This window comes from Peromyscus eremicus, chromosome 12 (genome assembly GCF_949786415.1).
Source record: "Peromyscus eremicus chromosome 12, PerEre_H2_v1, whole genome shotgun sequence".
NCBI lineage: Eukaryota > Metazoa > Chordata > Mammalia > Rodentia > Cricetidae > Peromyscus > Peromyscus eremicus.
Window position 1 is genome coordinate 23,378,876 of NC_081428.1, and position 17,477 is coordinate 23,396,352.

General features: G+C 36.0%; 1 protein-coding gene across 1 annotated transcript in view; it reads left to right on the forward strand.

The window, feature by feature from the left end:
• Robo2 (roundabout guidance receptor 2) overlaps window positions 1-6,492 on the forward strand; it is a 532,650-nt gene extending 526,158 nt beyond the window's left edge. The window contains exons 27-29 of the mRNA XM_059277713.1: window positions 1,891-2,163; window positions 3,853-4,044; window positions 5,044-6,492. Coding sequence (XP_059133696.1) covers window positions 1,891-2,163; window positions 3,853-4,044; window positions 5,044-5,048 — 470 coding nt within the window. The 3' untranslated portion in view covers window positions 5,049-6,492. The remainder of the gene's footprint in view (window positions 1-1,890; window positions 2,164-3,852; window positions 4,045-5,043) is intronic.
• The last annotated feature ends 10,985 nt before the right edge of the window (window positions 6,493-17,477 follow it).

A 17,477-nucleotide genomic window follows, 5' to 3' on the forward strand; every position in this document is an offset into this window, starting at 1 on the left:
AAGGATATTATATAATTACAAAGCTCTATAATTTCAAGTCAAATTAAATAGGCATCAGAATTTTAGCTGCCATAAGCAAATGCCATTTTGGCCATTTTAGAAATTAAACAGCTCAGATGGAGAATAAAAATCAATGACAAGATATGTTATTTTAGAAGCCAATACAATCCTTTCCCCTCAGTGACAGACTAAGTCTAATAACTCAAATGAACTAATTAATTTGCATTCATAATAACATACAGCAAAGGAAGCTATTATTGAATGTAAAGGAAACACAAAACTCATTAATTTATCATGCAAACAGATAGTGCATTATTGCATTAGCTCTTCATTTTGGAAGAAATGTTCCAAATGCAATTCTATTCACCCAGACAGCATCCCTTTTCTCATTAATTATTAGTAGCTTGTAATCTGACATGAAGACATTCATGAGAGCTGAGAATGCTACGTAAGCTTCAAACCTCGAGAACAAATGCCCAACAAACCATTATTATCTTTCCAATGGAAGATACTAAAGTTTTCTCATAAACAGAGTAAAGCTTTTAAAGAAGGCCTTGGAGTGGACATTTGAGCACTTTTTTAAGAGAGGGGCTTCTTGTGTATAAGGCATTTGGTTTTACCATTTTGATTTCATAAAGTATCATTAGAAGCAAAAAACATATTTATGAAAAAAAGGAATGAAAAATAATGGCCCACACTAAGTGGAATATCATTTATTCATGTAATAACTGTATATTGTATGATATATAAGTTTTATAAATAAGCAACATAATTGCCTAATCTTAAATTGAGCCAAGAAATTTACAATAGTATATAAGAAAAATAGGAAGATCCAGATACAAATGAATGTTTAAAAGATTTCAAAATCCTTAATCATGTCATTTCAGACATAATATTAGAAAGATATAAAAAGAAATGTAATTTTATAATTGAAAACATTCAAAATATAAAGATGAAAAATCTAAAGAGCTAGCAAAGGAAAGTGAAAAATTAGCTTATACTCAACTTTTAGTTTTTCTTCATTTCCAAAGTTTAATTTAAAAGCTCTTTCAGTGTACAGTCAAACAACCCTGGGTATATCCAAACTCCTCTAAAAAGTTATTTCAAAAACTTATCTTTTCCACTCCATCTCTAATTTCTACAATACATTGTCTACCCTACTCACCATTTAGCATATTCAATCTGTGCTCTGAACATCAGTTATTACTTATTGAAATTAATACAAGGGAAGATTAGAGTGTATTAGTTGTAACTCATTAGCTAACTCATGAAACGAACAGGCAGGATCAGTTGTCAGGCAGAATGTTAATTGCATTTAATAAAGTTAGTTTAACCCTTTGACTGTTGCTCAACATGGCACACACTTGCTCAGAGGCAGTCATAGGCTGCATATGATACAGCCTGTAGTCCCTAACTTCTGGAGCATGATCTTTCCAGTGGAGTTTATTCAAAGAGCTTTTTTTGCTCAGGGACTTTTACTAGGATAGCTGCTAGAATCTATACTGATTTTTCCCTCATAGTATTTCTGTCATGAAGAGAGAGAAATTGAATGTAAACCACAAACCATCCTTTGCCTTGAATGTTAGCCCATAGTATGTTGTTGAAAATATGTTCCCTGTTGAACACGTGAATGAGTTGATGAAAAGATGAAAAAGATCAATTTTTATCTTGAAGATGCTATGGCAAGAAGATAGAAGACAGATCAATAGCATGCATTTTGAATAGCCATTAATTGACTTTTATTTTCCATAAATATCTTTGCATGAGTAATACTTGTAAGAGGGCAAGGGGTTTTTGTTTTTGGATTTTTTTCCCATTTTTCAACTTGAACTTAAACTTGTATTTTTCATTAAATCATAGTTCATTCTAAACATTATTCAAAATTTTTAGATCTTCCCCCAGCACCAGATCCCCCACCAAGTCAGGGTTTAAGACAGCAGATAGGCCTGAGCCAGCATTCTGGTCACGTGGAAAATTCAACAGAGAGAAAAGGAAGCTCCCTAGAGAGACAACAGGCCGCCAACTTAGAAGACACAAAGAGCTCATTGGATTGTCCAGCTAAAACCGCCCTAGAGTGGCAGCGTCCAACCCAGGACTGGATAAACTCTACAGACCGCCAAGAAGATACACGGAAAGCCCCACACAAACAAGGGGTTGGATCAGGTGTGTGCTGCACAGTACCAAGAAAGTGTGACTGTTACCACTTTCCCCCCCTACCAGGTACTTTAGGAATGGCAATTGTTAAAGCATCTGGAACACATTTGCCTTAACTCTGTTTAAACTGGTTCTTCAGCAGAGCTTAACAGCACACACTCAGTGGGGCGTATTCGACACATTAACCCTGTATAAGGTCTTTGAACTTAGAAAGCTCCAGGTTTCATCTGGAGTGCTCAGAAAATAGTTGGATGTTGATATCCTTTAATGTCTATAGTGAGTAGTTTTAAGAACACTAAACTTCTTTTGGGTCAACTTCATCTCTGCCTTCAACTGATTGATTGAAGTAGCCATTCATTTGAGAGGGAGCTCATGTTTCAAAATGGAGATTTAACTCAGCCCACAGCTCTGCAAGTAGATGCCTCATCAGGTATCATAAAGTCAGGAAAGGTGGAACCAAACTCATACACTCTCCAACAGACTAAATGAAGTTCAGTGTTAACATCTGGATGGGAAGAGTTCTTGCTTATGAGAAAAAAAAAATTCCTGAAAGTTTCACACATCATAAACCTCATAATTCCTGCTTGGATATTATTTGGGGGGAGGTAAATTTGTTACACAAATATATGTTTGGGGGGAGCATCCACTGTGCTTTGTATCTACTAGGAATGAACACACAAACACACACTTCAAAAAAAGCATCCCTGGGGAGGGTGGGGTGGGAAAAAAAAGCATCCCTTTATCTATTCAATATTAATTTGTACTCAGTCTTGTCTAAGTGTGTGTTTGCCCATACATTTTCCATAATTACATTTTGTCATCATGTGATGCTCAAGTCTTGGAAAGTTCTTTGGTGAAAGGGCCAGAAAATGACAATTGCAATATTTAGATTTAGTGAAACATTTTAGAAAGTTGCCAACTGTAAAAGAAATACTACCCGCCCCTTCTTATTAGAGACTAGCTAAGGAGGTGAACTGGTAAATTCAGCCAGCAGTTTTCATTCACTTAATAATGACATATACTCAGAAAACTCGAAGAAACAACAGCGGGATTGGAAGGAATGGGAAATGGGAAATGATTGGAATAATGAGAAGAGGAGTTCTAAGCATCAACATATTGATTGTAACACCTAATTTATTTTTTGAGAGTCAATATCTGAAAAGAACATGAATATATTATAATTAATGTTTTGTTCTCTTTTAATGAAACACAGAACCTTTCAAACAATGGATTTCTGGCTCAAGAAATAAACAGAAATTTAAGATGTTGTTTTAAGTCACTAATACATAGTTCCATTTCTCAACTGATTGAGAGAATATTGCAATAATTTAAACTAAAACAAAACCCATCTTTTTCCAGTCTTACTGGCAAAAATTAAATTGAGCTTCACTGAACTCCAGAAATTGTCCTCAGATATTATTTTTGTTAGGCAAAACAATGGCTCTTTTAAGCTATGCTCTGTTACAATGAATTTAAACCTTGAAAACACTGTTCTGAATTTATCCCAAGATCTTTTAATTTAATCCCTTTCAGTGTTTGCTGTAGGAAATGTTGCCTGTATGTAGAAATACCTTTAATATCTGGGACTGATTAAACTTCATAATTTTAATTTTGCTCAGAATGAAAAAATGATTGGGTTTGTGTTTGGCCCCATGTAATAGTTCAATTTAGTCTCTTATGCTTTGTTTTCTTTTTTAGAGGAGTCGTTGGTCCCCTACAGCAAGCCCAGCTTCCCATCTCCAGGTGGGCACAGCTCTTCGGGAACATCCTCCTCTAAAGGATCTACTGGCCCTCGGAAGGCTGAAGTATTGAGGGGCGGCCACCAGCGGAATGCCAGTGACCTTCTGGACATTGGATATGTGGGCTCAAATAGTCAAGGACAGTTTACAGGTGAATTGTGTAAGTCTTTGGGGTTATTTTAAAGGCCATCATAATCCGGGAAGAATATTGGCCTGATGGAATCGCTACATTAAACAAATTTCTGAATGATAGAAAATTTCCTCTGCTAAATAAAAAATAACCAAATTCCATTATTTCATTCAGGATTGGCCATAAGTTCAAGAATAACTGTTTACAGTAGTCAGTGATGCAAACATTTCATTGATAGTTCAAGTTTATTTAAGCTGTATACCATTTTTTTTTAATGCTGATAATTAATCTTAATACTTACAAGTTAAATATAATCCACTTGGCAGAGGCTGCTTTGCCCTTTTTGAGTACAATTTGGAATACAATAAAGGAAAGGAAGCAAATTGCCCACTTGGTATTGTGTTTGTTTATTGTGATGGGAGCTGACTGTCATGTCCACTTTTTAGCACTGAGATGATCTTACTCCTCTTGGTAGCTTTCATGAACCTTTTTAGCAGTTCCCGTTACTTGAGTTGGTCTCTATTTTACTCTTAAAAATAAAAAGAACATAAATTCTTTCTAAACTGACTTCTTCCTCAGGTGAAATGTGGGTTTTTACGGTAGTTTTACATCAGGTTGGGAGATAGTTCATCCCGGGATGCAAGCAAAACCTGACAAAACAACTGCGAAGTAGGAATCTGAGTTACGACACCAGCTAACTCTAAGTTTGTTATCATGGTTCCTTTATAGCTTCTGTTTTGACTCACATATGCATGGATTGTTTTTTAACTTGCTTTATGGTATCTGTAGTCTGGTAAGTACTGCAAGAAAACCTCCATGTGCATCACAAATCTGCAAGCTTCCTGGTACTTCCCTGTCCCCTGCCAATCTTCAAAGGAAGTGATTTTAACTCACAAATGCAATACTTAGCTAAAAATCTTTAGTTATTCTCTGGTTGCTTTGATTTTTATCACTAGTCGGGATAGAAGACTATCGAACATATGAGAACATTATATTTATGATTTTTTGTTTGTTTTTCAGAGTAACTGAGAGGGGACATACAAAGATGCTCTGAAGACCATCAGGTCTGAACTCATGGAAGTGATAACATTTAACAGTGCAATGAACAATTTCTTTATTTATGTACTATTAACAAAACTGTAAATGCAATGTAAAAACACACAGCCACACATATCCCACAGTTATTTTCTTGTGTTCTCCTCTTAATTACACCACCTACCTTAACTCTTTCTTGTCAGGACTATATAAGAAAAAGAACGTAAACTCACCCTCCAGGAAAAAAAAAAAAAAAGGATTTTCCTCTGTATATAATTTCTTTTTTGCATTGCTATGCAAGCTCACTCTTTTTAGCTCTGTTCATATTATTGTCTGTCCTTATTGGTCTGTTGTACTATATGTGAATTAATGGGCTGTGGTGCCATATATTAACTTTTAATTGTGTAACTTTTTATGTTTAAATTTTGCACTGCAATTTTATTTGGTGATAAGCACAAATCTCTACTCCTCATGACATGAAGAAAGATTGAATGTGAAGGGAGTTTTCTGTACTGTAAGTTAGGTTGAGTAATGCTGGTGTAACCAATCCTGTGAGATGGTTTTCATTTGGGGGTGTAGAAATAGGAAGATTGGAAGGAATGATGGTGTTGGCAAAGTCTTCTTGAAAAATCAGATATTGAGTCAATTTTAAGAAGCAGAAAGATGGCTTTTACTATTGAAAAAAGCAGGGGTCAAAAGAAGGAAGTTTAAGTCTACATAGAATATGGGTTAAAGTATGCTGGTAGCAAAGATGTACTAACTTGCTTTAAAAATATAATTAAAATTTTATTTAGAAGCAACTTTACTTGCCATTGTAATTGACCCAACTGAGAATTACAATGAGCAAAATGAAATCAAGGTTGTTTGAAGAGATCTGTATTTATATTACAGCTTTTAAAAAAAAACAGCATTTTTGAATTACCATAATTAATCTTTTCAACTCATTAAGTCAGAGTATAAAATGAAGTTCCCCAAGGAAACAAAGAAGATGAACTCTAGAAATCTAGCAAATAGTTAAAGAAGCAACTTATTATGAGGGCATACTCAGGCTACTCTTGAATATTGCGATATCTTGCTCATCTTTCTAATACATGTACAGTACATACTAGAGGATGTAGCCACATCACTTAAGTTCATTACTTAAAAAAAAAAACTAATGCATTCTACATACAATTTTGTGTTTCATTTGATTAAAAAGTGAAATTGATGCCACCAAATGTATAGCCGAGTTGTAAGTGCTTAAAGGCAGTGCTCACAGTATGTTCAGTTTACAATTAGTAGATATATTGGACTAAATATTTTATGGTACATTCTCAGAAATTGGCTACCAACGAAAATCTGTTTGACCCATTTTGAATGAGTAAATTGGAAAGAACAGTCAAAGGGAGAAAAATGCATGTTTATACACTTTTTAAATAAAACCAAACCTTGTAAGTGGACATTAATAACAGTGTCCTGCCTCATTTGTTTTAACGACCTTGAGAACAAGGAGTTTCTGGACATCAATTATGTATGCTCAAGATAAATGTGACTTTGAAATGTATGTACATGTATGTAAGTCAAGTAGATGATAGCCTTCCTGAAATTACCACTGATGACATTTTCCCATGTGCTATCTACACAATCTTAAATTCTAGTCCAAACAATATTTTGTATTATTTTTTTCTTATGATATGTTCAATAGATGATATCTTGAAAAATATTCAATGTGATGGTCAAAATATTCAATTTTCAAGTAGCGGACATTTTGATTGACATAACACACTGTGTATTATTGGCTCAGATGCCAACTTTTATGACCTTATTATATAAAATACATTAGTACATAGTTCCAAGGCTACTGTACCACAGGCAAGCATAGAGTGTGATGTTATTCATGGATCTCAAAATTTTCTTAGTGCCATATAGTTAACTTTCTTCACTGAAGGGACAAAAAATTCTGACACACCGTTTAACAACTTCTTAGCATCAGTGCCTGAGTTTTACTGAAACCTGATGGCTCTGGTACAAGGAAATGGGAAAAGTTGAACAGTTTCTGTGAAAAACAAAAAGGATTATGTAATTATTGTCAATTCCAAGATGCGATGAATTTAATTTTGCATTTACACAGTTCCTTATTCCATGGCCTCTACTTAAAAGCATAAGACCTTTTAAGAAATATATTTAGTTCGATTATCACTTTATGTTCATGAATAATATAATTTAGTGTAAAATAGTATATCTTATGTATGGTAACTGACATTTGCAGATTATTATCAACCCAAGTCACAAGAAATAATATCTGCAGATCACATGATGACTTGAAGAATGATTTGGGATTATAGCACCATGTCTTCCCAATTGCCTTCAGTATAGAATCATAAGCAGTTAGATTGTGATCCATACAGATTACAGACCATGATTACTACAAAATCTTGTACCCAATATCTGCCATGAAGACAAGATAACATGCTATGGTGATTTGAATTCAGGTATACTATCAACAACAGAAAACCTTCATCATCTAGGTATTTGTACAAATCCATTCATCCTTAACATTCAGATTGTTGACTGAGGAACACAAACCTCCTGAGAGTCCCATGTCTTCCCCTTTTGTAGCGGATTGAATGTGATGGGAAATCTACTGAGCTCACTTTTCTGTGAGTCTGAACAGAATCCTGCATAAGCCATCAGAAGGAAATCTGGGTGGGAATGAAACCTCATTTTGTGATCATCAGCAATACTGCTGTGTAGTCAGGCCAGACCCAAGCACAGCTTCTTTCAGAACAGGCAAAGTCTCCTTAGGGAATGCAATATCAGTACCCAAACTCAGGTATGCCAGTATAAGCAGTAGAGTCTGCCTACCCTTTTCATGTCATTTTACAAAAGTAACTTAGGCGAGGATGGGGCTATGGAAACAATGAACTCCATCATAGGATTTGGAGCAGCTCAAGGAAGTATATAGGAAAGTCAAGACCAATGGGTAAGGCATCACACAACCAAAGTGAAGTAAAACCTTCCAAATTTACTTACTCTGACTAAGAAAACAGATTTAGTATATTCTATGTTATAGTATAATGCTCTACATATTTAAATACATTTTTAATGGGATTTAAGTTGCAAGTTTGTATGTGGTTTCATGGAATACAACCAAGTTCTACTTAATGAAATTATGCAATTTTCATTGATGATAATACAATTACCACATCAATGAGCTCCCAACTGCAGATCACTTTCCCTGAGAAGTGATCTTGTCAGTATTGAAGATATGCAGAAACATAACATTCACTACTGTTAGTTTATTCATCTACTTCTGTATATTGTGCAAAAAAAAAAAATGAACCTGTCTTTACACATTACCTGAGAGGTAAAATGATTTTTTACTTTGCTTTGTCATAATTCGTACTTCAAATGAAACACCATACATTTTTTAAATGACATGCAATTTACAAATATTTTTTACTCTCATAATTTTAAAAATGTTCATTGTGATTTTAAAGTGTTACAAGACAAGGGATTTTGCGGCCGTGGGTAGACTTTTTATACTTTGTTTTATAGATGGATTTTTTTCATTGTAGTTTATTTGAGTCAACAAACAATATCCCAAACCTTATTGTGTTTCATTTGATATTGTTAGATCAGCAAAGAAATTGGCATAAATTGATTCATAGTATTGTCAAAAAATTGTGTATTGTGTATTCACTGGGAAAAATAAAAATATATTCACATTTCAATTTTGTAAAAAAAGCCATTTATGTAAAACAAATTTGTCTGTGGACAAACCAAAAATAGATCATTGTCTCACTTTTAGAACGCTGTGAATATTTTGTGGCCCTATTCATATTTCGTTTTCTAATTCAGAGAGACATCAGAAGTGCCAAGTAGGAAATGGTGTTGACTAGGTAGTCATGATTAAAAGACACCAATAAAGACTACAAGGATTTAGAATTATACATCCTTCTCTGTTAGCACTAATTTCCAGATCTATTGCCTCCCCCATAATGATGTTTAGATAGACAGTAAACTGAACAAAACGATTTGATCAGCAGAATTACTGTACTGTTATTTTGAAAGGTAAGTAAATGAAACTGGAAGCAAGTGGCCCTTTTTTGTTTGTTTGTTTGTTTTAGAAAGTTAATGATGCATCTCTGTGAGGACATGGAAGATTGATGCATCAACTCAGAGAATGAGTAGAAAAGAAAACTCATCTCTTTTGTTGTACTTCATGAATATTTCATTCTTTTTAATTAAAAAGTACAATTATAGGGCTTGATTCTTGCCAAAAATAAAAAAAATGCATTTGTATTTCTTAATAATCACAGTAAAAATAAAAATAAAGAGAAAAAAATGGGAGAATCATTTAACACTGAAGTGTTCATTTAAAAATATCTTAAGGAGCATATAGTAAAAGGACCGTGCAATTCACTTCCATTTATTTTAACTAAATTAGGAGGGAATAAGATACTATGAGACTAATTATAAATAATGTACACAGTACAATGAAAATATATATACATATAAATTAAAAATGAAATATATCAGTTACCTGTGTGTCAAATGATAGGAGAATGAGAAAACCATTGTTGCTTTATTGAATCTCTATTATGGAAACACCAAGACAAGGAAAATGTGCAAAAGTATCAAAGCAGTTCATGCATGCTTTCTTAATTATTGCATATACAAGCTCAAGAAAAGCTATGTCATGGTTACAAGAAAGCTCATGAAAATGTAATACTGTGTACATTCAGCTTATGAAAACATATTTTATTTTGTTCAGATAAGAGAGCAGCAGGCTAAAAGTACTTACCAGAAGAAATGTGAAATAATATCAGATACTAACAACAAAAAGATTTTAAGAGTTAAAAAGGAAAGACAAATTAAAAAGTTTAGCTAGTAGGGTCAAAGCACATACAGATACACACGTGTGCACTCTAAAGCTTAGCCTTCAGCCTCATAGACACATGTAAGGAATTGGGGGGTGGGTCTGTCATAGCTCTGTTTAGTTCTATAACTATATGTATTATTTAAAAAGAATTAGGAAGGTAGCTAACCTTTGCATTATCTAGTCAACACATTTTGGTTTTGCAGTAGAAAACTATGGGACAATGTGTGTGCGTGTGTTTGTGTGTGTGTGTGTGTGTATGTGTGTGTGTGTGTGTGTGTGTGTGTGTGTGTGTGTGTGTGTGTGTATGTGAATAGACATACAGTATTGTATATTTCCAGGATATCTGATGTTACCAAGGTATCTGATTATATACTCAGGCATATGATGTTTGATGTATATGCCTTATTTGTATGTTATATATTTGAATGAGTGCATTATATCACCATCAAAGATACATTGCATTCAAATACTACAACCTTGAGCTAAGACTACATTTGTCCTAGGCCATTGCAACTGTCCTATCCCTGAAACAATAGCACCACCATACCTTTACCTAAACTGAATGTCTAGCTAGATCTACTCTTTAAGTAGAAGATAACATTTTTCTAGACAATTTATTCTGGTGTTTTTCTGGGCAATATTTTTCAGTAGTTTGCATCTGACTAATCTGATTCATTTACTGTTTGTTCACGAATTCCACTTTAAAGCAAGAATAGTAATTCTGAGCTTAAATTAAACATTCTGAGTACTTGAAAGAAAAGTAACCTTTGTCTTCAGAAATAGATTAATATCTTCAGTTAAATCTTGCCCTGGTTTCTAGGAAAGCATCATTTGATTAATGGTTTGTGCTAAGAAGAAAGACCAATAAACAAAGCTTTCAACTACATTCCTAGGCAATAAACTCTATGCCAGCTTTACTCACATCTCCCACTACCCTCATGTGAACCATGTTCCTAGTCATTCTCAAAAGAGTCTATGGAATATTCGTGAATACTTAAAAATACAGAACACAAGGTATAAATATTTCTATACTACTTGACTTCTTTACAAAGGCATTTAAATCTTTTAAAAGATATTTTGAAATTGTATTTACTTAGTGTGTGTGTGTGTGTGTGTGTGTGTGTGTGTGTGTGTGTGTGTACACACCACAAAATGTATGTAAAGGACAGAAGACAACTGGAAGTGGTCACTTCTCTCCTTCTACCATGTAGCTCCATGGAAGAAACCTGGATTGTCAGAGTACCCATTTCCAGTGAAGCAGTCTCCCCAGTGATGCTATTAAAAGCTTCCGTGACAAAGAACTCTTTTTCCATGAGTTTCTTATGACACTGGTGTATGTGAAACCCACCTTGAAAAAATAATCTAGGAATTGCCTATTGTTCATGACCATGGACTTTACCTTCGAGTGCCAAAGTCACCCATTGTATGCCATCCCTTGCCCTTTTTTTTATTTTATAGCAAACATTAAGACATGAGAGTACAAAACCACGCAAATATCAGGTGCTATGTGGAGACAACAGAAAATCATATTCAGTGGGAAAGGAATTCTTTAAGTTGTTTCCAGAACTGAAACTGCTGTTCTCCCAACTTTGGTTTAAGGATGGCACAGTGTTCTTTAGATGTCCAAAATGCCTTTGAATGCTCTGGACCTTCCAAATCATTAGGCTGCTGTTCAATCATTGAAGTACATCCATTATCTTTCACAAAGTTCAAATCAGAGTTCCCCCAACAGGATATGTTTTTTTCATTCCCAGGCTATGTGTCAAGTGGAACTTTGCTAAAAATAATAGTAGGCAGCATAAAATTTAGGGCCATGATGTTTATCTCAGCAAGATAAACACAGCTAAGTCTCAGCAAAATTTGTAAAAGAATAAGCTAGTAATGACAGAAATCGGAATACTAAGAAATGTGTAAACACAGAAGCACAGAAGAGAAAATTGACTATTATGGACTTTGGCCATGAGTACAAAATGACAGCATACAAAATAAAAGTAGAATTGTGAGTATATTTATGTGAATTTACCCAATTTAGAAAGCAACAGATCAGTGCAATAAATAGATTAAAATATTCAAATGAATATGATTTGGAAAAAATAGATGCTATTAGGTAACTATTATTCTGATGAGAGTGTGGGTAAGGGAAATGAAAACAGCCTGGGGGTGTAGGGGTGGGGAAGATGCATGAGAGTAATGTGTCATGAACGTAAGAAAAAAGAGACTAAGAATGTTTCAGTAACTGTGAAAGCATTACATTCTTACCCACTTTCCAGAAGGAGAAAAAAAAAGCCTACGAAATACTAGCAGACAATTTAAAATGAAATAAGATAACAGAGTGAAGATCCATGGTTGAAAATGAAAAGGAGATCTCTGTTTCCCCTTCCCAAGGTGATCCATGAGTCCTTCATAGGGTTCTCCTTGTTTCCTAGCTTCTCTGGAGCTATGGTTGTAGTCTGATAATTCTTTGCTTAACACCTAGTATCCACTTATGAGTGAGTACATACCACGTTTGTCTTTCTGAGTCTGGGTTACCTCACTCAGGATGATATTTTCTAGTTCCAACCACTTGCCTGCAAATTTTATGATGCCATTGTTTTTTACACCTGAGTAATACTCCATTGTGTGAGGGTGTCGTGGGCAATAGAGGGGAGGGGATGCAGGATAAGAACATAAGCTGGAGAACATGAGATGGGAATGGGATGGTCGAGCTGGGGGAGGGACGGAGTGAAAGAGCAATAAAAGAAATATCTAGAGATGTTATGGGGTAAGGGAGAAATCTGGTGCTAGGGAAATTCCCAGAAATCCATAAGGACGATCCCAGATTAGATTACTAGCAATAGTGGAGAGGGTGCCTGAACTGGCTTACCCCAGTAATCAGATCAGTGAATACCCTGTCATGATAGAGTCTTCATCCAGTAACTGACAGAAGCAGATGCAGCGATCTACAGCCAAGCACCACGCTGAGCTCAGGGAATCCAGTCGAAGAGAAGGAAGAGGGATTATAAGAACTAAGGGGAGTCAAGATCACGACAGGGGAATCTACAGAGACAATTGAAACAAGCTCATAGGAACTCATGAGCATTAGACCAATAGCTGTGGAACCTGCATGGGACTGGACTAAACCCTCTGCATACGGGAGACAGTTGTGTAGCTGGGTCTGTTTGAGGGGCCCCTGGCAATGGGATCAGGATCTATCCCTGGTGCATGAGCTGGCTTTCTGGATCCCATTACCTATGGTCGGACACCTTGCTCACTCTTGATGCAGAAGGGAGGAACTTGGTCCTGCCTCAACTGAATGTACCAGGCTTTGCTGTCCCCCCATGGGAGGATTTACTCCTTTGGAATAGGGGATGGGTGGTGGGTTGGGGGAAAGATTGGTGGGGGAACAGAGATGAGAGGGGGATTTGTGGTTGATATGTAAAATTAATTTAAAAAAATTTAGAGAAAAAAAAGAAAATGGAAAGGAATTTAAATTTTACTTGAGTCCATTATGAATGTGTTTAAATTTTACATGCCATATAAATTTTACATAAATTAGAGTTAGAGCATGTCTTTAGTGTTCAAGAGAGCTACTTCAAGCCGGGCCGTGGTGGCGCACGCCTTTAATCCCAGAACTTGGGAGGCAGAGCCAGGCGGATCTCTGTGAGTTCGAGGCCAGCCTGGTCTCCAAAGCGAGTTCCAGGAAAGGCGCAAAGCTACACAGAGAAACCCTGTCTCGAAAAACCAAAAAAAAAAAAAAAAAAAAAAAAAAGAGAGAGAGCTACTTCTTTTTAGTTTCCAGAATTCAGAGGAAAGTTGAAAATGCACAATGAGGATAAAGAGCCATTTTCTTCAATGATAATCAAATTGAAAATACGGTGTTTATTTCCAATATTTCATGTAAAGTAAACATAATCCTTAAAATGTATGGCATAGTCAATGAATGAAGTAAAAACACAAATATATACATAAGTATATATGTATATATATATATATATATATATATATATATATATGCACAATACTATAGGAAGATGGGGCAAAAACGTTTTCAGAGCAGAGGTGGTAGATGACTCCAGAGAAATAGTACCTTCCGGACATAACAGGATTGATGCACATGTGATCTCCTAGGAACTGTAACAACATGCACAAAAAAACCTGTAAAAAAAATGAAGCCAAGAAAATCTCCACACAGAGAAGGGAAAGTTCACACAAGTTTCTATTTACAATCAAGAAAATAAGTGTAATTAATACGTTCTGGGAGAGCAAAATAAATCAGTTATTTTTCCAATAGAGTGACTCAGAATATATCAACCATACTCCAGGCAGGCCTCATACTCAGTAGTTGAGCAACAGATTTCATGGATGTTTCTGTGTGTGTGTGTGTGTGTGTGTATGGAGGTTGTGGATTTGTGTTTTTGTCTTTTTAACTTTTCTTTTGTTTGGGGGGGTCACTGCTTCATTTGTTTGGGGGAGAGTGAGAAGGAGAAAGAACACAAAGCTGGATGGAGAGGCAGGTGAGGAGAATTTTGGAGGACTTGGGGAAGGGGAAAGAATGTGATCAAAATATATGATGAAGTAAATTTTTGATGAAATAAAGAGAAGAACTTTAAGTCATTCAAACCCAAGTGAGGATGGAGATACTCAAAGGGATGACAAAAGGCCTAAATCCAAATCCTATGGTGGTTAAGACAACAGGACAAGTCATGCTTTAAATAATTTGTTCATTATAAAGACACACACACACATACATACATACATACATACATACATGTACTTATTTACACAAATATCCCTCTCATATATATCATGCATATGAAGTAAAGATAGTTGATGCTTAAATGACAAAACATTATTTTAATTGAATAAACGAATATTTTACACAAAGTTTTGTGCTTAGAGAATTTTAATAGTGCAGTTAAACATATAATGATATCACGATACAGACATGGTACTACCACTGGCATAGAAGGAGAGAGTGAAGTAAAACATCTAAGATGACAAATGAGGCTGAAATAATATTTGTGCGTCAATAAGTGATAGTAAAAGTGAACAGGGAGCCCAGGAAAGAAGGAAGGTTGGTGTACCAGGTGAAAAAGCTGTGATCCAACTGGATGTAACCTGAGCTTAGCACTGAGTGGACAGAACTGATAGGAGGTATCTCAGAGGAGAGGAAGCAAACAGCACACTGCGTTAAGCGATAAGAAACGCACTCTAGGGAGGGAACAAGTTATAGGTGCCAGCATGTGCACCTGGTGGACTCTAATCTATGGTACATACATAATATGGTGCTCCACAGAGCAAGGAAAACAAACTTCTTCTTTAGGCACCAAAAGTCAAGCCAAGGATCTCAGATGGAATAATGACCTCTGGAGCTCTCTTTCTTAGAACAAGAGACTTAATGGGGGCTTCATTTTCCCAATGTAAAAGCCCCAATCCATGAGGTCGCCTAGGATATTAAATACAGAATAAATGTAGGATAGAAAATAGTAAAAGAGAAAGCTAATGGTACAGCACAGTTGTCAGATAACAGCGGAATATAGCTGGGTGATGTAGCGGGAGTCCGTGGTAAATGGGCTGCCGAGAGGGTAACATTAGTGTCTGGAATCACTGAACACCTGAGAGGGTGCACATAGAGTCTGGCCTGTCCACTTCACTTTCTTGTTTTCTCTGTCTGGGGAGAGAAAGACACCCCATCCTCAATGCTCAGAGGAGATTTTCTAGCCTTTGGAAAACAAAGAGTCAATTTCATCTTCAACTCCTATGTAGTCAAACTTGCTATTCATGTGGTAGGACTCAAAAGGAAAAGTACTAGGAAAGCCTAAATCTGTCAACAAAATACGTAGCACAAATAAAATGGTGTATGCGATATTTGTATGTAGGACACTTGCATAGAAACATCAGCAGGAAATGCCAGACAAAAGCATCATGGGACTGACTCTGATGAGCACAGATAGAGTCAGAGTGACTTTTTACACATGCGCTGTTGAATGAAGCAGAAGCAAAACAGACCCCAAGGCTCAAGTAGGAACTTCATTAGAGAAAATTAAGAACAAAAGACAATGAAGATAAATCTTGCAATAATCTGCCTGAGGATCAACCACAAAAGGAAGACAGACAAATAAAGCTATAGCCTGGAAAGAACTGATGAGTGACAGCAGAGATAATGGTGGGCAATAAAACTTCAAGAGAAAAATGGAATGGAAAACAAAATGTGGTCTTTCTCTTTACCTCCCTCCTGTCACATCCTCCCCCAAGACCATAATGAGTTGTTGATTATCTCTTATTAAAGACCAGCAACAGAAAGACTTGGAAACAGGAAAAATAATTAGAGTATAGGACTAACTATGGGTAATTATGAAGTGGCAAGATACAATTAATCATCCATTCCCTGAAAATATCTTTTCTAAAAGGACTTCACAGTTATAAAATGCAGGAGAAATTTAGTTTTATGATATCCTTACACACTCACATGCATGAACACTACACACACACATACACACACACACACACACACACACACACACACACATCAAAAAAAAAACAAACTCTACTGGCTAGCAGTAGAAACTTCCTATAAATCTTAGTGTGATATTTTATTTGTATTAAAATGTTATTTGTATGTTAATAAATAAAGTTGCCCGGGGGTCAGAGCTATTAGCAAGCCATAGGAAAGCAGGGCAGTGGTGGCATACACTTATAATCCCAGCACTTGATAGGCAGAGCTGGGTAAGTCTCTGTGTGTTCAGGGATACAGCCATTATTGGACACACATGCCTTTAATCTCAATACCAAGCAAGGAAAACCTGGAGGCCTATACAGACAGGCCGTGACGAGGCGGTCATGTGGTTGGGTTTACAACCAATGAGAAGGCAGAACAGGAACACTATATAAAGACATTAACACAGGGGTAGGAGTTCGGAGAGGTAGGACCACTGCAGGAGGAAGGGTAAGGTTTTAGCTCTTAGCTCTGACCTCTTGGCTTTCTTCTTTGCATTGGTTCTGTGTTTCTTATTTAATAAGAAGGTTGGGTACATCTACATCTTAGGGAAATAATCAACACACATTTGGACGTGGGTTTGTTAGAACAGTTCTCCAGGTAAAATAATGTACTTGTTCACTCTTTATTTGTTCTCTCTCTCTCTCTCTCTCTCTCTCTCTCTCTGTTCTTTCACTATAGTTTATTATTGGAAACTTCATGTTTACCATGTTGAAATTCTGTGTTGTTAAAAAAAAAAGAGGGTTATTTGTTTGTTTTTTCTTTAAAGTCATGTCAGTTTATTTTCCCAGCCACTGTAGGTTTGGAAAGGCATAAGTAAAGATTGTGGATTATTAAAAATGTGCAGTACTGTTTTAGTTAGGATTTTATTGCTGCAAAGAGACACCATGACCATGGCAACTCTTATAAACGAAAACATTTAATTGGGGCTGGCTTACAGTTTCAGAGGTTTAGTCCATTACCATGGTGGTGTGCAACCAGACAAGGTGCTGGAGAAGGAACTGGGAGTTCTACATCTGGATCCACAGGCAGCAGGAAGACACTATGAGCCACCAGTTGCCTTGAGCATCTGAGACCTCA